Source organism: Rhinatrema bivittatum, chromosome 6 (genome assembly GCF_901001135.1).
Source record: "Rhinatrema bivittatum chromosome 6, aRhiBiv1.1, whole genome shotgun sequence".
Lineage (NCBI taxonomy): Eukaryota > Metazoa > Chordata > Amphibia > Gymnophiona > Rhinatrematidae > Rhinatrema > Rhinatrema bivittatum.
In genome coordinates, this window is record NC_042620.1 from 37,054,293 (window position 1) to 37,077,532 (window position 23,240).

General features: G+C 41.2%; 1 protein-coding gene across 3 annotated transcripts in view; it reads right to left on the reverse strand.

Moving 5' to 3' along the window:
- SNX4 (sorting nexin 4) overlaps positions 1-20,966 on the reverse strand; it is a 171,478-nt gene extending 150,512 nt beyond the window's left edge. Inside the window, exon 1 of one of the 3 annotated variants that reach the window (XM_029605279.1) lies at positions 20,922-20,966. In XM_029605279.1, the coding sequence (XP_029461139.1) occupies positions 20,922-20,951 (30 nt within the window). In that variant the 5' untranslated portion in view covers positions 20,952-20,966. Of the gene's footprint in view, positions 1-20,113; positions 20,265-20,641; positions 20,773-20,921 lie in introns of those variants that run through there. The other 2 variants (XM_029605281.1, XM_029605280.1) reach the window with 2 other exon arrangements.
- Positions 20,967-23,240: the final 2,274 nt, after the last annotated feature.

The following is a 23,240-nucleotide window of genomic DNA, read 5'->3' on the forward strand; positions in this document are numbered from 1 at the left end:
CTCGTCAAAGTAGTGCCTATGTCGGATGAGTAAAGCCTGAATAGCCTTCAGCACTTTCCTGCCGAACCTAGAGTCCTCCTTTGACTGCAAATCCAATTTGTAATGCTTCACAAAAGAATGCAATGATGACCATATGGTCACCCTACAAATTTCCTGTGGGAACACTAACATGTTCAGCCCTTGGCAAAGACTGTGCCCTGGTAGAAAGTGCCTTCAGCCCAGCTGGCACTTACCTGCCTTACCCAACATAGCTGCCAATATTGCTTCTTTGATCCATGTTACAATGGATGCTTTGAATGTTGCCTGTCCCTTCTCCTGGCCCCCAAACAACCTATCTAACTCTCTAAAGTCATTTGTGATTTTGAGTTACCTTACAGCACCCTCCTGACAGAATCCTCTGTTCACCTTTGTATTCTACTTTGTTAAATGCTAAGAAAGATATTTCTTGATTCATGTGGAATTCTGATACTATCTTAGGCAGGAAAGAACAGAGTGAGAAAACTAATACCTTTATCTTCATATATAATAGAGTGCCTGGAGTGCCAAGATCCTCCTAGCCAAGCATATTGCTACCAGAAACACTGTTTTCAATGTCACATCCTTCAAGAATATTTCCTTTAGGGGTCAGAAAGGTGCTTCTGTCAAAGTTCTTAAGACCAGGTTCAGATCCCAAACTGGTATTTGGCAGGTAGGGGTGCTTAAATGCCTCACTGCCCTGAGGAAATGATTTATATCTAGATGGGTACTTATCAAAGCCTTTATAACATATTAATGCCTCTATCCTTTTAGAGAGAGTTCAGCACCAGCCCCTTATCTAGGCCTTCTTGAAGAAATTCTAGAATTGTCCTTATATGTGCTTTGAATGGACAACCTCTTTTCTTCTGCACCAAGATTTGAATACTCTCCATACCCTGCCATATATGTCAGAGTGGTGGCGTGCTTCCTTGGCTTCAACAGAATTGCCCTCACCATTTGTGAGTATCCCCATCCTTTTCATTTCCTCCTCTCAATAGCCAGGCTATAGGACAATATGCACTTGGGTTTTCTATGACTGTTGGCCCTTGGCGCAGGAGGACCTTGATTCTGAGGGGGGGGGGGGTCCCCTCCTTTTTCAGCCTTATTAAATCCCGTACCATGGGCACCTGGGTCAATCTGATGCTACTGGGATGACCCATCATGATCTGATACCCTCTGAACTATCCTTACAATCATTGGCCATGGTGGGAAAACAGAGAAACTTGTCTATACCTTCTGAGCCGTTTCCCCTGGCTTGGCTGAAAATGGCTTGGCTTTGGCATTTCAGTGGGTTGCCATCAAATATTAGGAGAGACTGGGTTCATGTCCATGTTGTGCCCAGACAAAAATGACTGAGGCGGCTCACAAGGCAACATCCGCACAGGAATTACTACACATGCTCAGTAGAGCTCAAAGCTTTACTAGCCTGGACAGATGAGCCTGGTGCCACCGGATGACATGCCTATTTTAAAAAGGCCCGGTGATGCTCATAAAGCCCCGGGACGTGTATAAGTCCTGGGGCTTTACAAAAGGGGCGGTGCCAGAGGCCTCCGACAGAGTGGCCATTGCAGCTGTGTTGGAGGATCGTGTGCCGGCAGGCGCAAAAGGTAAGACAAAGGACAGGGGGGTGGGGTGAGGGAACGGGGGAAGGCAGCACGGCTCGGTGCGTGCAAGGTGCACCCCCTTGCGCGCACCGACCCCTGATTTTATAACATGCGCGCACGCACATGTAGGCCACACACGCTTCTTTTAAAATCTACCCCATTTTTTGTATGGTGAGTTGAAAGGGGAAATTTCCTAACCCTGCTTTGTATAAACTCCAGAAGAGGTCAGAACTTCCTGAGGTTGACAGTGAAATCCAGAAGAGTTTGTATCAAAAAACGGTGTGCTGCATGTGCATATCCATCCCAGGTTTCTCATTGATGCAGGAAGTAAAGATTACATTTTTTGTGAAAAATAACATTTAATAATGATAATTTTCAAGCAGTTACTAAAATTAAAGATTATTTTAGCTTTCTCCTGCATTATTTTCAACAATAACATAACTAGGATTTTTTTTTTTAGTACAGCTGTTAAATGTAGTCTGCAATGTGTCATTCGTGAGCATCATCTGTCAGGTGTGTCATGATGGAAAAAAGTTGAGAAGGTTTAGAAAAACTGATCAAAAAGGGGACTCTAAGCCTCAGAGACTGCCAGAAGACCGAAGCAGGCTGACGATAAGAGCCCTTAAGGGGCAACAAGGGGAGTCTAGACAATACAGAGCTCCAATATACACACAAGGGGTGAAAAACCCAGAAAAGATGACCCTTTTTTTTGGGAATCAAAGATAGGGCCGCGCCCCCCCCCCCTCCCCAAAGTGAGGGAGGGCTCAGAAGGGGATTGGGAGATCCAGTCCTTACATCCCCTAGTGGGTGCCGCTTAGCAAGTTTTATGAGGAATGGTCCTAGATTACTAAGGACAAGTGGGTCCTGGAAATCACTCAATAGGGTTATACCTTTGAACTGGCCATGCAGGTCACAATTAAGAGGTTATTCAATTAATAGTAAAAAAATAAAAATAAATTACTCTGCCTGGAAACAATAATACTGGTTTCAAATACCAAATAGGGGAAGGATGTTATTCCCTGCACTTTGTGATTCCAATAAAAAGGAAGGTATATTTCATCCAGTTCTAGACTGCTCTAACCACTAGGCTATTCCTCCTCCCTTGATGTTGCATCCACATTGTCTATTTGTTTTAATATATAAGAACATAAGAACATAAGAACATAAGAAATTGCCATGCTGGGTCAAACCAAGGGTCCATCAAGCCCAGCATCCTGTTTCCAACAGAGGCCAAACCAGGCCACAAGAACCTGGCAATTACCCAAACACCTAGAAGATCCCATGCTACTGATGCAATTAATAGCAGTGACTATTCCCTAAGTAAACTTGATTAATAGCAGTTAATGGACTTCTCTTCCAAGAACTTATCCAAACCTTTTTTGAACCCAGCTACACTAACTGCACTAACCACATCCTCTGGCAACAAATTCCAGAGATTTATTGTGCGTTGAGTGAAAAAGAATTTTCTCCGATTAGTCTTAAATGTGCTACTTGCTAACTTCATGGAATGCCCCCTAGTCCTTCTATTATTCGAAAGTGTAAATAACCGAGTCACATCTACTCGTTCAAGACCTCTCATGATCTTAAAGACCTCTATGATATCCCCCCTCAGCCGTCTCTTCTCCAAGCTGAACAGCCCTAACCTCTTCAGCCTTTCCTCATAGGGGAGCTGTTCCATCCCCTTTATCATTTTGGTTGCCCTTCTCTGTACCTTCTCCATTGCAACTATATCTTTTTTGAGATACGGCGACCAGAATTGTACACAGTATTCAAGGTGTGGTCTCACCATGGAGCGATATAGAGGCATTATGACATTTTCCGTTTTATTAACCATTCCCTTCCTAATAATTCCTAACATTTTATTTGCTTTTTTGACTGCTGCAGCACACTGAGCTGACGATTTCAATGTATTATCTACTATGACGCCTAGATCTCTTTCTTGGGTGGTAGTTCCTAATATGGAACCTAACATCGTGTAACTACAGCTAGGGTTATTTTTCCCTATATGCAACACCTTGCACTTGTCCACATTAAATTTCATCTGCCATTTGGATGCCCAATCTTCCAGTCTTGCAAGGTCCTCCTGTAATGTATCACAGTCTGCTTGTGATTTAACTACTCTGAATAATTTTGTATCATCTGCAAATTTGATAACGTCACTCATTGTATCCTTGATGTTAGCTACCCATCTTCATCAAGGTCTTCCTATGACTTTCCATCCATTTTATCATTGTATATAAGCTTTTTGTGGCAACTTAATCCAGGGCATTTTTATAAAGGTGGCCAAACCACGTAATTTGGACCCTGCTTGAAGCTAGCTATGTATCTGTTATAATTTGTCTTCGCTACTTTGTAGTATGTATGTTTTTATTGTACACAGAGTATTTTAAATCATGAAGTTTATAAGTTTTTAAAATAAATATGCTGTAAGATAGAATGTAAACTTAATCAATGCTGAATTCTTTTCTGATTCAGTTTCTTTGTGTTACTCCTAGAGCTAGTCTTAGACATTTTATTTCTGGTGTTAGTATCTGATCACGAACTGACGTTATGAAGTCACGTTTGGCATAGATATCATTAAAAACAGTCTTTAAGATCACTAGTTTTGGTACTTATAGTTTTATATATATATATATATATATATATATATATTTATATAACTATAAGTAACTTATAGTTACTTATAGTTATATATTTCAGCAAAGCTTTTGATACGGTTCCGCACAGGAGACTGGTGAATAAAACGAGAAGCTTGGGAGTGAGTGCCGAGGTGGTGACCTGGATTGCAAATTGGTTGACGGACAGAAGACAATGTGTGATGGTAAATGGAACCTTCTCTGAAGAGAGAGCGGTTTTAAGTGGTGTACCGCAAGGATCGGTGTTGGGACCGGTCCTGTTCAATATCTTTGTGAGCGACATTGCGGACGGGATAGAAGGTAAGGTTTGTCTTTTTGCGGATGACACTAAGATCTGCAACAGAGTGGACACGCCGGAAGGAGTGGAGAGAATGAGACGGGATCTAAGGAAACTGGAAGAGTGGTCGAAGATATGGCAGCTGAGATTCAATGCCAAGAAGTGCAAAGTCATGCATATGGGGAGTGGAAATCCGAATGAACTGTATTCGATGGGGGGGGGGGGGGGGAAAGGCTGATGTGCACGGAGCAGGAGAGGGACCTTGGGGTGATGGTGTCTAATGATCTGAAGTCGGCGAAACAATGCGACAAGGCGATAGCTAAAGCCAGAAGAATGCTGGGCTGCATAGAGAGAGGAATATCGAGTAAGAAAAGGGAAGTGATTATTCCCTTGTACAGGTCCTTGGTGAGGCCTCACCTGGAGTACTGTGTTCAGTTCTGGAGACCGTACCTTCAAAAAGACAAAGACAAGATGGAGGCGGTACAGAGAAGGGCGACCAGGAAGGTGGAGGATCTTCATCGGATGACGTACGAGGAGAGATTGAAGAATCTAAATATGTACACCCTGGAGGAAAGGAGGAGTAGAGGTGATATGATACAGACTTTCAGATACTTGAAAGGTGTTAATGATCAAAAGACAACGACAAACCTTTTCCGAAGGAAAAAAATTAGCAGAACCAGGGGTCACGATTTGAAGCTCCAGGGAGGAAGATTCAGAACCAATGTCAGGAAGTATTTCTTCACGGAGAGGGTGGTGGATGCCTGGAATGCCCTTCCGGAGGATGTGGTGAAGACCAGAACTGTGAAGGACTTCAAAGGGGCGTGGGATAAACACTGTGGATCCATAAAGTCAAGAGGCTGCCAATGAAGAGTGGGTGACTCGCCAGAATGATGGCTACTGCCTGGAGTCAATACCCTTATTAAATAAACATACACAGGCTTACTGTGACTCTAACATCGCTCTAAGCTTCAACAGCAAGAAGAAATGTGGAAAAAAGGATTCACACTCACAAAGAGGGGAGTAGCTGGCTTGTTACGGCGGTTACTACCCCAAATCAAATAAGCCTGATACTTCACTTTCAATGCATATACAGCATAGTTCTCTGCTTCAACGGCAGGGGAGAAGAAAAACTGATACTTCACACATCCAGCAGAGCTCTCTGCTTCAACGGCAGGGGAGAAGAAAAGAGGGTTTGCACTCACAAAGCGGGGAGTAGCTGGCTTGTTACGGCGGTTACTACCCCAAACCAAATAAGCCTGATACTTCACTTTCGATGCACATCCAGCATGGCTCTCTGCTTCAACGGCATGGGAGAAGACTTATACTTCACGCATATCCAGCATAGCTCCCTGCTTCAACGGCAGGGGAGAAGAAAAACAACCAATAAGGGCTAATAACATAGTCTGGGTAAAACAAATAAGCATGGGTGCAGCTTGCTTATTGCGGCAGCTACTACCCCTAACTAATCAAGCTAGATATTTCACTTGGATGCAGCTCCATCACTGCTCTCTACATTAAAGGTGGGGGTGGAAGGGAAATAGAACCAAGAGCTAAGAGAAACAGATAAGTATGAGAGAAAAAATGTGTGAAGCTTGCTGGGCAGACTAGATGGGCCATTTGGTCTTCTTCTGCCGTCATTTCTATGTTTCTATGTGTGTTGGAATAAAGATGCCAGCTGTTGATACTTGATTTGCTTTAACACATTTTTTATTGGTTTCTCTATCTAACTTTCCCCTCTTCTGTTTTACCTGTATATCATCATCTATACCGATTCTTATGCTGTGCTTTTTCACATTGTATGTGGATTTGAAGTTGTTGCTCATTTTCTGCTATCAGAGAAAAGTTTGTAAAAAGTAGTTCATTAACGGTACTGTTATCCTAGGAGTTTGATTTTTTATATTTATTATCAATGTTAATGTGACTGTTTAGTCAGTCGGAAGTGTGCTCCCGAGGCCAAAAGTGGCAGATACACTGGCAAGGCAACTCAGATATGTTCCAACTGAAAGAGTAGCACAGCGTCTTCTGCCTGCAATAATCATCTTCCCCTCGGGTTGAGCCCTTGGGTGCTGGTGGCCAGCAGAGTTTAGTTAGAAGGCCCAGAACCAGATATAAATAGGAACATAGTTGGAAGCACAAGTGAACACTGGAAATGGCAAAAGGTGACACTACACAGCCTTGGCATACCAAACTTCATCTTCACTATACTACTATTATCCCTACATAAATTCTGACATACTTTATTTAGATACTCAATGCCTCCATACTCTGCCAAGACTGACCAGCATGTTTCCCTATTAACCTTGATCAAATGTTTTCCCCGGTCTACAAATACTTATTGTACTTGATGTACCTTTCCATCTTGCATTGGTACAACTTCAATTTTTCCTGAAAGCCATTTGGAATTCTGACAATTCTTCTATTATTTGTCCTTCAACATTGCTGGATTATTTCAGCATACATCTTCCCTACATGGCTAAATAAGAAATCCCATCTGTTGCCTTTATTTTTCTAGACTGGAACAATAACAGCAATTTGCCAATTAACATTCTTATTGATCCAACATCATGTTTATACATCAACAATCATTGGGCTCAGTTACATGAGATGATTTTCTGCTGCTGTAGCAAGCAGTTAATGTTAATATACAGCATAATCTAGGATAAGTCCAGTAAACTTACATATTACTAAGCCACTCTAGGAGTATACATTGCAAAATAAATATTCATTAAGTTATTTATTTATTTTATCCCCATACAATTCTTTTACTCTTCACTATTCCTCTTCTTTCTCTATCCCAGTTATTCCACCCCTGGTTTTTTGTAATTGCTTCCCCTTTGCACCAGTTTAGTTCTACTGTTCTTTGCACCCCTTGTTTGTATGTAAACCAGCATGATGTGACTTGTTCATGAATGCCGGTATATAAAAAACCTAAATAAATAAATAAAATAAATAAAAATAGACAATGAAAGATGTCCTATGTATATCTTAAACTATATTAGCCTTAAATTGATAGTTGGTATATTTTCTTTGTTAGATTCCCCTTATAACCCCTCCCCCAGAGTCATATATGTTCTCTAATTACCAGCCTGGCCTCTACTCTCTCCAGTTCCTGAGAAGTTGTCTTCTGCCTCCATTGATCATAAGGTTTCCAAATCTTTTCAAAGCTCTGTAGTCTCTCTCATTTGATTTCTGTAAGCTTAACCAAGTAGTAGACTCTCTCCAAACGTTTATGTACTCTGCCCTCAGATGGCACAGTATCTTTTCTCCAACTGCAGGCTAGTTTACATTTGGCTGCAATGTCTATTAGGTGTAGTAATGATGTCAAGTGAGGGGCAATACTCATTACAGGAATATTCAACACAAAAACTTTGAATCTCTTATGTATATATAAGATTCAATATGCTATCCCAATATGGAATTACCACACTACCTCCAACACTTATCTTCAATAACTGGATATGACCTATGCAAACGTACCAGGGTTAGATATCATCGGTACATTTCTTTATGGCCGTTTTACACTATTTGAGAAGAAATGGAACTCTTCCATGTATACCAGTAACAAAGATTCCATGTAGTGGCCTCTATTGTCTGGCCTATTCTCAGAACATACTGCTTTCCTCATTTCCTTATTCACTTCTATTCTGACTAATCTAAAAACTATGAGGTAGATATTGAACCTCTGTCCGATTCAGCTAGTTAGCCTGATAAAACTTATCTGGCTAATTTAGCCCATATATTCAGCTATCTTAAAGTTAGTCGGATAAGTTTATCCAGCTATCTTTAGGACAGTTCTATGGGCGACCAGAATGCTCTTGCCCTGTCCGCCACTTAGTTGGCTATTTAGCTGAATAACTAGTTGTCTGGCTAAACAGCAGTCATTCAGCAGGGCCGGATATTCAGCTACTGCTTAGCTGGATAAGTCCAAACTTTATCCAGATAGGTAGCATTGAATATTGCCCTCTATGTATTTTCTGCTGCTTTAAAAGGGACCCAATTTTTATCTGGTTTCTTTTTCTTATCTCCCTGATTTCTTCCATCCACTATGCTGATCTTTTCTGTCCTCTGTTGCCTTTTTTTTTTTGTAGACTTCAGTTGGCAGTTGGGATTCAATACCAAGAAGTGCAGAGTCATGCATCTGGACACGTAATCCAAAAGAGCTGTATGTGATAAGGGCTGTTGTGCATGGAGCAAGAGAGGGACCTTGGGGTGATAATGTCTAATGATCTGAAGACAGCAAAGCAATGTGACAAGTCAATAGCTAAAGCCAGAAGAATGCTGGGCTGCAAAGAGAGAGGAATAACCAGTAAAAAAAAGGAGGAGATAATCCCCTTGTACAGGTCCTTGTGAGGCCTCATCTGGAGTACTGTGTTCAGTTCTGGAGACCGAATCTCAAAAGGGACAGAGACAGGATGGAGGCAGTTCAGAGAAGGGCTACAAAAATGGTGGTGGTAGGGCTCCAAATGACTTATGAGGACAAGTTGAAGGACCTAAATATGTATACCATGGACAGAGGAAGTGCAGGGGAGATATGATACAGACCTTCAGATACCTGAAAGGTTTTAATGATGCACATTTGACAAACCTTCTCTGTTGGAAAGAAATCAGAACTAGGGGTTACAAAATGAAACTCCAGGGAGGATGCTCAGAACCAGCGTCAGGAAATATTTCTTCACGGAGAGGGTGGTGGATGCCTAGAATGCCTTTCCGGAGGAGGTGGTGAAGACAAAAACGGTGAAGGGTTTCAAAGGGGCATGGGATAAACTGTGGATCCCTAAAAGCTAGAGTATGGAAATGAGGAAAAGAGCACATGGGAGTAACTTGCTGGTGTGGCGATTACTACCATTAACCAACAAGCCTTCAGACTTGATGCAACTCATTGCTCTCTGCTTTAATGGCAGGAGGATAAGAAGAAAAGGGGAATTAGTTTTGGACAACAACCAATAAGGACATGAATTTTACAGTCTGAGAAAACAAATAAGCATGGAGGTAACTTGCTGATGCGGCTGTTACTATCCTTAACCAATAATCCTTATACTTGTGATGTAACTCCAACATTGCTCTCTGCTTCAATGGCAAAAAGTTAACCGGGAATTGCACTCTGACAGCAACCAACAAGGACCTTTACTTTAACAGTTTGGGAAACTAAGTATGAGGGTAACTTGTAAGTTATAGCAGTTGCCATCCCCTGATGATACCTTTATGGGGGAGACATGTATGGTGCAGCTGGGCAGACTGGATGGACCATTTTGTCCTTTTCTGCCATCATTTCTCTGTTTATGTTTCTAAGTTATTAATGCGATCAATGTAGTTTTAAATAAAAACAAACTTATCTTCTAATAATCATGTTTGCCTTGCTAACTCTTTGTAGGCCTCATCTATCTTGTCCTTTAATTTATTTGCTATCTGGTTCCTTCATTTTTAATGTTTTGATGATTTCTTGTTATTTGTTTGTGTGCTCTGGTTTTCCTCATTTTGGTTTGGCTTATTATTTTTTATACCACCTTTCAGAAATAACCCTTTTGTCAACTCTCTTTATGATGGTATTTGCCACTACTCTAGACTCAATCTGTCCTCTCCTTTCACTATTAAAATGTAATTAATTTAGTTTATATTTTAGGCAGTGCATTCATACCATGTGTATATTTTAGCAATTTTTCTATGCTGGAAAAGGGTATTTGTTTTAAACAAATCATGCTGGACACACATCAAATATTCTATCCCCATTTTGGCCCAAATATTTTTCATAAATCAGCCCTATTTGTACCAATCTTCCCATTAAAATCCCTTTTTACATATTAGTTTATCATTTGGGTTCACTATCACCAGTTCATTTTGGATCTCATTTAAAAAACACTTAATTCTTCAATGTAGGTGTTAATACAAGGGGCATAAATTTGTATGAGTATTTTAACTTCTGTGCCATTTTATATTCATAATTTAGATATTCTCTCAGAGACATTTTTTTATGACATACCCTAATGTAAAGAAAAGCAAGGACAGATATCCTTTTATTACATGAAGTTAAGCAAAAAAAACAGCCTTAAATATGCTTTCCTTTCACATTTTCTGAAGCATCCCAAAAAATATTTGGGAATGAATTATTATGCAATCGATATTACAACGTGCTTTCATTTCCAGATTCCTGATAAACTCTCAGCTCTACTAGATTTTTGTAATGCAAAACCAGGAAATAGTGAAACAGTGTGACAAGGCAGTAATTGGAGCCAGAGGGATAACAGGATGTGCACAGAGAGAGGCATAGCTTATAGGGGAAAAAAAAAAGGAAGTGATTATGCCATTCTTCAAGTCACTTTTGTATCTGTTTTTATTATGTATCCACTGAGAGCCTTGGATCAGTGCATTATAAATAAATAAATATGCAAGACCTCATCTGGTGTACTGAGTCCTCTGGAGGCAGAGTGGAGGCAGTTAAGAGAAGAGCTACCAAAGTGATGCAGGATCCTCAACAGAAGCCCTATGACATGAAAATTAGTGAGCCAAATTTATATAAATGCTGTAGAGGAAAGGCAAGGCAACATGACAGGCATTCAAATATCTAAAAGGTATTAATAGTGCACAAAAAGCAAACCATTTTCAATGGAAATAAAGTGCTAGAACAAGGGCTCGTGATAATAGGCTTTTAGGAGGAAATATCTTTTCATGGAAAGCATAGTGGATATGTGGAAGACCCCCTAGAGAAGGTGGTAGAGGCTAAAATGGTAATAGATTTCAAGAATGCATGGAGCTGTGCCATTGTATTGGATTGTGTCACACAATTAAAAAACAAAAAACCACACAAAAGCACATAGGATAAGTACAGAGGATCCTTAATTGCAAAAAAAAAAAAATTTCAGAGATAGTGGAAGCATTGTCACAGCTGGGTATGTTTGGCAGACTGCTAGTATAGTATTAAATAGAGTTAGAATTCCTAACGGAAATGCACATGCTCCTTGTGTTGACCGGATTGGTGCGAAAAGTTGGTAGTGGTGGGACACTGTTGGTGAAATGTCATGGGTCCTAGAAGGCCACATGTCCTGGCTACAGCCACCCTGGCGTTGGTGGCTTTTAGATTATATTGGGACCTTGTAGTTTGTCATGGGATGGGAGAGGTGCTCTGATGAAATGAAAAAAAAAAAAAAAAAGAGTATCTTGTGTGCTCAGCTACCCAGAAGGGTGGAATACAAAGGAGGAAGATGACCACAATTGTCTTGAATAAGGAGTGGCATCCTACAGGCAGTCATGGTGTATGGCAGGCAACTGGAATATATCCTTGGTACTGAAAACAAGAATAACTAGGCCAACATTCTGCTATCAACTACTAAGTTACTATGTAATTATACAATGTATGTTATATTGCAGTTTTTTTCCTCTTCTATAGGCATCAGTAACTCATCCCCTCTTCTTATACTACTATCTACTTTCCTAAGGTGCATCCACTCGGCTGCAAATCTTAGGCCCATCATTAAAAAGACATTTTTTCCTACCTAACTCTTCTGAAGCATCACTCAACGATATTGAATAGATCTGGCCCCATAAATCGCTGAGGCATTCCAATAATCACTTCTTTCTTCAAAATGAACTACTTTTACCACCACGCTCAGTGTATTCCTCAACCAGTTTTGTTTTGGTTTTTTTAATTTCCTGTTTCTCTGAGCTTCAGTCTTGCTTAGAACTAGGACTGGGATCCGAAAAGCTTAGCATTAATTTGCAACTACCTGGGGATTTTCCCCCTGTTTCCCTTTCCAATGAACATTAGTCCAATCACAAGCACTCTTCGGTTGGGGGCCATGAACCTGTATTCCTTTCAGTACCCTGTAATCAAGGGCCCTAGATGCAGCCACTTGGTGCAACTGTTGCACAAGGACTACAAATCCCTCCCGACCAGGGGTCACTATTGTGTGCTGACAATATCTCCACGGCTTCCCCAGCCAATCCAGAGAGCAAAAAGACCCAAGCCAGGAATCAGACCCAGCTTGTGCCGAACAGCAGTACGAAACACCGGCACTGAGCAGCCAGGCTGATCCCCTCAATCACTTTATAATCCAGTGCATCATCGAAGGTTTCACCTCTAGGCTGTTCAGTTAGTTTATGAGCCTCTGCAGGATATTATCAAAATACAATAGGAAATCCAAGTATACCATATCTAGCATCCACTCCCTCCCCTACCTTCCCCAAATATTCTGGCCAGCCAAATCTAAGAAATTGATCAGATTCTTCAGACAATCTCTTTGGTTAAAAATAAAACAAACAAAAAAAACCCACACTGCATCAATCCTGCAATCTAATGAATTCAAGATACTTCACTGTCCGTTCCTTCATAAGTCTTTTTCTCGGTAGAAATTCCTCTCTATCTTTCAGCTCAAATCATAAACAGTTCTAGAATTCTGGCTCCATAATCCCATTTTAATAGATATACCATCCCACTGTTCCTAGTCCAGTCATTGTGGACATGGTCCCAAAGGCATACACCAGGACTCCCTCCAGAATCCTCTTTCAGACTCTAAATCCAGCTTCAAGAAGTTGTAAATGCTGCTTCTGCAGTAGAAAATTCTCTATTAAATTTCCGCACCATCAAAATCAGTGGTGATTTTCAACCTCCTCCCTATTACCTCTTTTATAGGTTAGGGATAACATCTGCCTTTCTCCAGTCCCATAGAACCACTCCCATCTGCAAAGATCTACTGAACAAGTCCTTCAGTGGACCCACCAGAACATCTAAGCTTTCGTAATATTCTAGGATGCAACCTATCTAGCCCCATGACTTTGTCCATTTTCAATATTTCAAGTTCTATACACTCTCCTTTATAAATGGTGTGGCCTATCCCTCATTATCATATCTTGGGAATTAAGAAGAATTGGGTATAGAACCCGTTGCTATATGCCTGAGGAAGAACAGGCTCTATGGCCTTCTGACACATTAAGGAAGTCATTTCCAATCACAGTTGTTTCGCTTAGGAAAGGTCGGAAATGAAAACCGAGCTCTGCTGAATCACTGAAAGGTGACAGAAGCAAAAGTGATAATCATGTTTCACAATTCTCAGAACATCCACGTCATTTGTGATACAGACCCATTCCAGTAAGGACTGGACCCTTCCCCCCACTGGAGGCAGAGGGGACTAGGGCCTCAGAGGCATCAAAAACCCGGCTAGGGCTGTGGCTGCTACTGTGCTTTAAGCTGTTGCCTGTCAACCTCTAGTGCTAAGGCCTTGGCTCCTTATCTGAGAGTGACTTCCAGAACTCTTTCATCTTCCAGGCATGGGTTTGCTAAGCCCATGGGGACATCCTACCACAGCTCAGACAATTAGATGCATCATGATCAGGGCCCAGATGGTGACAGCAGATGGAGTGGGAGTTTGATGGACATTCAACGCTCACACTTGCAGGCATTGAACCCAGTGATCATGGGTTTTTTTCAGCTTTGGACTTTCCTACCAATACTACTTTTTTTCCCTGATAGAACTTAAAAATGTTTTTGAGGAGCTTCCAAGGTAGCAATGAAAAAAATGTCATACAAGCTTGCAAACCCTGAGATAAAAAAAGCAACAAAAATTATGAGACTGGGAAACCCGTTCATGAGGTAAATCAGACAAAGAAAAACTGGGGGTTTCATGAGGCAGCAACTGCATAAGGGATCTCCCACACATGCTCAGAAAAGAACCCTGAGAGATAAATCTGTGTCGGCGCCATCGGATGATGTCTGCCACTGGTTATGGCCAATTCATTCTGCTTGTTGATGGAGAAATTCCAAAACAACTTGATTAGTAAAACTTTTAACTAATACAGGGTAAGTATTACCATTTGTCAGGTGTATTTTTCTGAACTCTACTCAGGAAACAGGAGCATATGTAAGGTCTCTATCTTCCCAGAGGTCTTCACATTTAACAGCTGTAGTGGTAGAAGGATTTCAGCCATTACCATTACAACTTGCATTTAAATAGTCAAAAATGTGCTCACTATAATGTAACATTTTTGACTAGACACACCTGTGTTTTATATTTTTGTATTGGAGCGAAGGGAATATTCACATTATGATTACAGATATTATAGAGAAAACCGCAAATACATGCTTAGTTTGACATTATCTAGGTCTTTTCCCTTCTACTGCTAACCCCGGTGGCATAATTCTAATACTGTTCAGACACTTTCAGGATACAGGTAAAAATTTACACCCCTTCAGTGAACATCACTTCATTTAGGTACCTTGAGGGGAAAAAAGGAGGCAAAAACGGTTTAGCACTGTTGTGTCTTAAAGCTCAAACAGAAAAGGGAACATTCCTCTTCATCCTGCCAGACCAGTCGTCACAGTGGGTTTCATCCCCTACTAGCAGATGGAGGCAGAGTTCCAGACCTCTTCCAGAGAGATGAAAAGAAAACCCGTGGACTCAGGAAGCCTCAAAGGCAAAATCCCTGAGACCACCCCCCCCTCCCCCCAGAGAAGAAAAGAAAGCTAGACTCCAAGGGAATGGAGTGGTCCAGGCCTGCACCCGAGCCTTTTTCAGATGAACCAGATGACTTTTCCCAGGAGGATTTCCCTGGACGAGACCGAGGAGGAAGAGGACCTGAGACCAGGGCAGGATGACACGGCAGTATTTAGGGCAGAGGAGTTAGGAGCCCTTATTTCTAAGGTCTCCCAGGTCCTGAGGCTGGCAGAGGAGCAGCCTGTACATGTCAAGCCAAAGTGTAACTCTATCACCAAGGGCATCAAAAAATCAGCAAAGGCTTTCCCTATTTATTCTGCTATTTAAGATATGATCACAGCGGAGTGGTCCATGCCACACTTGAGACTACAGAGTAAAAAGAATATAGAAAGATTGTATGTGTGTACCATTGTGATGGCGAAACCGAACGACGGTATATAAAACTTGATAAATAGATAAATAAATATGTAGTGGATTAGGCGGGGAGAGACAGCCTCCTGGCCTTCCCTAACGTGAATGCAGTGGTGTCAGTGGTTTTCGGGAAGACTATCATCTTGGTGGAAGTTGGCACGGCCTTTAGGGACCTACAGAACAGAAGGAGTGAAACGCTTCTCAGGAAAGAATTTGGGTTTTCTAGGCTATCACTACGCTCAGCGATCAGAGGGGGTTATGCAGCAAGGCTCTGCTCTGCACATTGCAGCCACACGCAGGTTAGGCAGAAGAGGAGATGGAGCAGAGTCCATAGCAGCATATGTGGCTGATGCCCTCTACGATCTTATTAGGATCTTAGCCAAGCAGGCCGCAACAAGCATGATGACCAAGTACCTCCTATGGTTAAAAGCTGAATGGCAGATTCCACATCCAAGGCTAAGCTTAATAAACTTCCCTTCAAGGAAAATCTTATTTGGAGAGGACCTAGAAAATCTCATGAAGAGCCTGGAAACCAAACCTCTAAGGCTCCTGGAAGATCGGAGAAGGAGACCATGCCCCAGGGACACCATACAGCCCAAGTGAACAAGGTTCCAGCTCACTGGGGAGGGTAGGGCACGTGGGCAGCCTTTTTGGGGTGCCAGACGCAGCTCTAGAGATCACAATGACGGTGTGAGGGTCCTTCTATTATGCAAACGTGTAAATAACCGATTCACATCTACTCATTCAAGACCTCTCATGATCTTAAAGACCTCTATGATATCCTCCCTAAGCCATCTCTTCTCCAAACTGAACAGCCTAACCTCTTTAGTCTTTCCTCATAGGGGAGTTGTTCCATTCCCTTTATCATTTTGGTAGCCCTTCTCGGTACCTTCTCCATTGCAATTATATCTTTTTTGAGATGTGGCGACCAGAATTGTACACAGTATTCAAGGTGAGGTCTCACCATAGAGCGATATAGAGGCATTATGAAATTTTCCATTTTATTAACCATTCCCTTCCTAATAATTCCTAACATTTTGTTTGCTTTTTTGACTGATGCAGCACACTGAGCCGACGATTTCAAAGTATTATCCACTATGATGCCTAGATCTTTTTCCTGGGTGGTAGCTCCTAATATAGAACCTAACATCATGTAATTGCACACGGAAAAATAACCCTTGCTGTAACACCTTGCACTTGTCCACCAGACCTTAGACAGGATCCCTGCCATCAATCCTTCAAGAAAAAAACTGAAAACTTGGCTATTCAGTCTAGCATTTCCCTGATTACTTACAGTAGACTTACCTTGGCAAATATGATTCGTTTGTTCTTTTGTATAATTCCTCCCTCTAATCCCTCCTGTTTTATCCACCTTTCTGGTCCCTCTGTTTTTCTTTTCCCCCTTCCCTTTCACCCCCACATCCTCCCTTCTATTTATCCCCTCATTGCTCCCAAGCCCTATTTCTCTCAATACATACATATGTTATTTAATTTTTTATCTTTTAATTCCTCATTGGTTTTTCTGCAAGGCATCTGTTTAAGATGAATACTTTAAACTCCATATTTTATTATTGTTCCTACAGGTTTTTATGTTATATGTTCTCTGTTACTTGTAATGCTTTTCAAGCAAGTTTCATTGTTCAATGTAAACCGATTTGATTTGCATCCAATGCAAGAAGACCGGTATATAAAAAACCAAAAATAAATAAATAAATTAAATTTCATCTGCCATTTGGATGCCTAATCTTCCAGTCTTGCAAGGTCCTCCTGTAATGTATCACAATCCGCTTGTGATTTAACTACTCTGAATAATTTTGTATCATCCGCAAATTTGATAACCTCACTCATTGTATTCCTTTCCAGATCATTTATAAATATATTGAAAAGCACCAGCCCAAGTACAGATCCCTGAAGTACTCCACTGTTTACCCTTTTCCACTGAGAAAATTGACCATTTAATCCTACTCTCTGCTTGCTGTCGTTTAACCAGTTTGTAATCCACGAAAGTACACCGCCTCCCATACTATTTCTTTTTAGTTTCCTTATTGTATTGTTTTTTTATTATTCAAAACATATCATTTTATGTTTATGATTGAAACCATGCCAGGGAGGGCATTTAACCGATACACATGAGCAGTTTTGATTGGCTACATAATTAATAAAACGATGGCAAGAAAATGCCTGGTATAAATACAACTTACATAAGTACATAAGAATTGCCATACTGGGTCAGACCAAGGGACCATAAAGCCCAGTATCCTGTTTCCAACAGTGGCCAATCCAAGTCACAAGTACCTGGCAAGTACCCAAACATTAAATAAATCTCAACTTACTATTGCTTATTAATTAATAGAAGTTTATGGATTTTTCCTCTGGGAACTTATCCAAACCTTTTTTAAACCCAGTTACACTAACTGCTGTAACCACATCCTCTGGCAATAAATTCCAGAGCTTAACTGTGCTGAGTGAAAAATAATTTTCTCTGATTTGTTTTAAATGAGCTACTTGCCAACTTCATGGAATGGCCCTAGTCCCTCTATTATCTGAGAGAGTAAATAACAGATTTAGATTCACTTTTTCCAAGTCCTTTCATGATTTCATAGACCTCTATCATATCCCTCTCAGTTGTCTCTTCTCCAAACTGAACAGCCATAACTTCTTTAGCCTTACCTCATTGGGCAGCCGTTCCATGCTCCTTATCAATGCACATCTTAAAAATCAAGAAAAGCCTTTCTTTCTTGACAATCTCAAGACTTTGTTAATGATTTTATCAAATTAAGGGCCAGCTAACTGTTCCAAATGGGAGGGTCCGAAAACCCCAAACTTATTACTAGATCACTACATGTTCAAAATGACTGGTCAGCAAGAAACTGCAGTGGGCAATTATTCACAGTAACTTACCTAGTAAAAAAAAAAAAAAGTCACAGCAGTGTAAACTACACATATGCTTTTTATTATATATACCTGTACACACACATTCACACACTAGAAGAATGCTGTTATAAATTACAGGATCTGCAAGTTTGAAAATTTCATGATGTAGTATACCGTACATACGGTCCATTTCCTCGCAAGATTTCCAAAAGTGTTCTTTATATTATCTGGGTGCTTGTCTGTGGTACTACCATACACATAACCTCAAGAGTGAAAATGAATGTGACAAAAATATACAAACGTTCACTATATATTTTGCTGAAATCAAATGCACATATTAAAAAATGGCATGACCATCATATCTTCATGGACACTAACTACACATTATTCAAGTGCAACTAACAACTGTTCCATGCATTGGGGTTTCTAATCACTGGCCTGCCAAAATGAATATCCCTTTTTTTTATATGCAAATAAAACCAATTTATTTGTGGAACATTCATAGAAGATTCCCGTGAACCACTGTAAGACTTATGCACTCATTATTTCCATAGTCCAATGCCAGGCATTGCTCACTGTGTTTTGAAAAGTAGGAGGTTTGACTCTCACTGCTTATAGGAAAACGTTAGCATCTTAATCCAGATTCAAAAGTGCTATGTCAAGATCCATGGGATCTTTAAAAATGGCAATGCCTCTTGACAAAGCGCTTTTGTCAGGAAAATGATTGGCTTTATTTAGAGACACACAAATAGAAAGAGAACCAAACAGAAAACCCTGGAACATAGCTACTAAAATTGATATCAAAGAGGCAATCTAATCAAAAGGAAAGTATAACCTTAATCTAAATAATAAATTGCATCACATCACTGAACTTCTAGAAATTCATATTCAGACACAGTCCAGATAGCAAAGTTAGCCGGATAAATGTATGCAGCTAACTTTTTAAGTATTATATTCAATAGTGCAGCTGCACTATTGGATACAGCTGGCTAACTATAGTGAGTTAACTTTAGAACAGCTCTTTAGCTCAACCAGATTTAGCTGGCTAACTCAACTCTTCCCAGTTACGTCCCCAGAATACCCCAAACCTAGCTGGCTATCTTATTAGACAGTCAGAATTTAGCCAGATAAGTTCCCAAATATTCATTTAGCAAGCTAACTTCTGAGCTAGCTGCTAAATCATTTTGAATATGAACCTCCTGATTAGCAACAACATCACTAGCAACAGCCACTTAATCCAGTTATTTTTTTCCTTCAAAACTCTAGTACCATTATTATTCTGCCTTCCAAATGCAAGGGCATATTTCCAAACTTGGAAGCCTATAGAATTTTTATAAATCTAAAAAACCTAAAATATTATTAAATTGCAGCATGCAATTTATTTTTATGGAGAGTTCAACAAGTAAAACTAACTTCACTGGCAATGCCGAAGTTCTGACATTTTCAATGACTTTATCAAGCTATATTCAGTGCATTGGTGTCGTTTGATGGGAGGAAGGGGGGCAACCGGTAAGAAGTGCATACAGGTGTGGGGGTGCTGGCCAAAGGGAAGCCAATTCAGCCCCAGCAATTGGGAAACGTTTTGTTGGGGGGGGAGGGAAGCATCCTTGGGCTTCACGTTCCCATGGCAACTGCAGGTCATCAGCCCTTCAGTTACAGAGATGGGTTCGTTCCCTCATAATGAGTGCAAGAACTGAATAACAGTTCACCGTAGGACCCGGCACTGAGAGCGACTCAGAATACGGCAGCATCTTCAGCGTCCGCAATCCTTCATCAACTCCTCAGGCCTTCAATTCCCAACAGCGCACATTCATAGCACGGCATATTGTGATTATAAAATAAATACTGCAATACATTTTTTAAAATATTTCTTACCACCCGCAAATGATTTTAGCTGAGCCCAGCACTATTTCTAAACACAAATCTTGCTTGCGCTCTACAGGCAGGAAAGGCTACGGAACAGCAATAATCACAAGGCGCATGCGCAGTATTATTAATCAACTCGAGACCGGAAGCGGCTTTAGAGTCTAGGAAGTTCTCGCAGGCAGACAGCTTGTGACGTCTCTGTGTCCTAAGCATGCGCGAAGCAGCTGCTTTTCGGTGTCGGCCACTGTTGAATGTGGAAACAGGGCGGGGAAGTAATTTCTATCATAACTTTAAAAACTCTCATGTGGCAGAAAAGCTGCCTATTTGTCTTTATATGTAGCATCTGGAACCATTTATTGATCTTACCAAACTACTTCCTTAGAAGTATTTTAAATAATGGTTTCTCTTTTCTGTTAAAAAAAAAAACCAAACAAGTAAATTGTAGGAGATACATTTTCATAGAACCAATTTAATACGGTTTTCACTAACATACTAATATTTAATCTTTCGATGACAGTCTGCCAGATTTTTACTTACTTTTTTGGACACGTTTTCCTGTTGCCATTTTATGCACAGCTGCTGGCTAACTTTAGAACACGTGAGACTCACCAAGACCTAGCGCCCAACTCCCCAGTATTGCAGCTTCACAGAGCCTGAGCCCACAATAGTAAAGACAGGTACCATCATTCTTGATGTTTTTACCGACATTACAATTATTTTTATAGATGTGGTTTGGTATTGATTGTTGGCAATCGTGCTTCTGCTAATTTACTAAATCAGAAATCAAGTGGTGAATGTCAACGCTAATTTTACCTACCTTTAAAATGCTCAAGACAGCAAACCTCATTCTGGAAGCATTTTATTTCCTAAAATAATATTTAAAAACCCCTGCAAAATGCAGAAGCTTGAAGTCCTCAGATGTACATTTGCATTGTTTTTTTGAGTCCCAATTTTTTTTACACCTCCTGCTGTGTCTGATCTATTATTAATTTTAGTATCATCTGCAGACTAGCATATTTTCCCCTTCATGTGCCTCAGCAATGTTGCAGATAAAGATATTGAAAAGAAGCTGTCCCAGTACTGAACACTGGGGAACCCTTCCGGTCAATATACTTTTCTTAGAGTGGACTCCTTTTATTACCTACTAAGTTTATCACCCAGTTTACAACTTTCAGGTCTACTCCCATTTTCTCTAACATGCCTTTATGTGGAAACGTGTCAAAATCCTAAAGGGTGCTGTTCAAAAGATCTAGGTGCCTAACTTTCTCCTCAGTGTAATAAGGTGTTTTGGGCTGCGCACATAGTTTTACCCATGAATGTGCATACATTCAGGCCGATGCAGTAATCTGGATGTTAAGAAACTGCACTGGTGTTCAGCACATATTTTTAATGCCCAGATTACATTTTTTTAACTCCCACTGCAATAAGCTAATGCATCAGGAGTTTAAAAACGCATTATCTGTAAAATGTGCATTCGTTGAAATCCTGCAGACCAGTCCAGACCAATGGGTTTCCCTCCTACCAGCAGATGGAGGCAGAAGACCACCTCTTTGTCTTCACGCCGTCTCTATATAATGAGGTCTAGTTGGAGGAGGTGTCAGTTGGCCTCTGCCTCCAGGAGATGGTAGGATGGTATGGCAGGAAAAAAAAATAAAAAGGACAAGGCCTTGAAGTTTAACTGCCCAGGAAGTGGGTAGCGTTCCTCCCTGATCGGCTTGGGCCGAGTAGGGGGAATCACATACAGGGAAGAGCAACGGTGTCTGCTCTTCCCTGTCCCTGGGGCAATCAGGGGTCTCTCTCTGTATTTCCCAGCACGCGGAGTAGCAGCATTAATGGAGCTACAAAGCAAGTCTATGGCAGACTCGGCCCATGCTTCCCCTCCCCCTAGGAGATCAGGTATGGAGAAGGGGAGGAAATGCGGGTGGGGCGCAGCACACACCAAGTATTGCTGACTCCTTTTGTAAGACCTGTGACGGGGAAAAAAGACAGCGCAGCCCACAAGAGGAAGGAGATGTTCTTGTCATAGCCCTGGGTTCCAGTCTCTATCAGTACTGCTGGTGCAAGGGCCTCTGGGAGCATCAGGCCTGCAAAGATCCTGCCCTATACGGGAGCCATTGCAGGAAGGCCAAAGATCCCCTGGCTCGGAGGGGTTGAGAAGTCCAGAGTTTTCAGTGTACTTTATTAAGAAGATGCACAAGGCCTATTTAGAGCTAAAGGGGTAGCAGAGTCCTCAGCCCCAAGGCGCTAGGGGCAAGAAACAAAGTCCCTCTATAAAGAGAGCACGGAGGGAGATTTTCACCCTGGTGCCATGACCTCAGTCCTGTAGGGGAAGGAAACTTTTCCTCAGTGGAATCGGACAAGGAAGAAGAGCTTGAAGAGGGTGAACTGTGTTCACAGACCGAAGACTCAGCAGTTAGACTTTTAGACAGCAGGAGTGCTCTTATTTCTAAAGTCTCTAAGGTTTTGCATTTGGAGGAGGGGTAGCTGAAGGAGGATATGCCCAAGGGTAACCTGATCCTTACAGGCATCAAGAAGCCAGTGAAAGGATTTGTTCTGCACTCTGCCATTCAGGATATGATGGCAATGGAGTGGAAAACTCCAGAGCTGGTGTTAAAAAATTTCAGAACCATTGAAAAACTGTATCCCCTGCAAGGAAGAGAAATATTCTTTAGATCACCTCAAGTAGATGCTGCAATAACAGCATTGTCTAAGAGAACCACAATTCCGATAGAAGGAGGTTCAGCTCTCTAGGATCTGCAGGGCCGTAAGCTGGAAACATCTACAAAAAGATTCTTTGATCTGGCTAATTTAGCCCTCCAAGCAGCAATCTGCTGGGGCTATGTTGCAAGGGCAATTGTCTGCTGGTTATAACAAGGACAAACAACCCTGGACCAGAGGAATCTGGGCCAAGTACTCATAGAATCAGAGGCAGCCTTCCTGGCGGACACTTACATTACATTATAAGGATCTCTTTCAAACAGGTGGCCATGGTCATCTCCAGACAATTGCTGTGGCTAAAATATTGGTCAGCAGATTCAGCCTCTAAAGCAAAGTTGACCAGGCTACCCTTTAAACCTGTTATTTGGGAAAGATTTGGTCAAAAGACCAGGGCTTCAGAAGGCTAAGTATTCTGAGA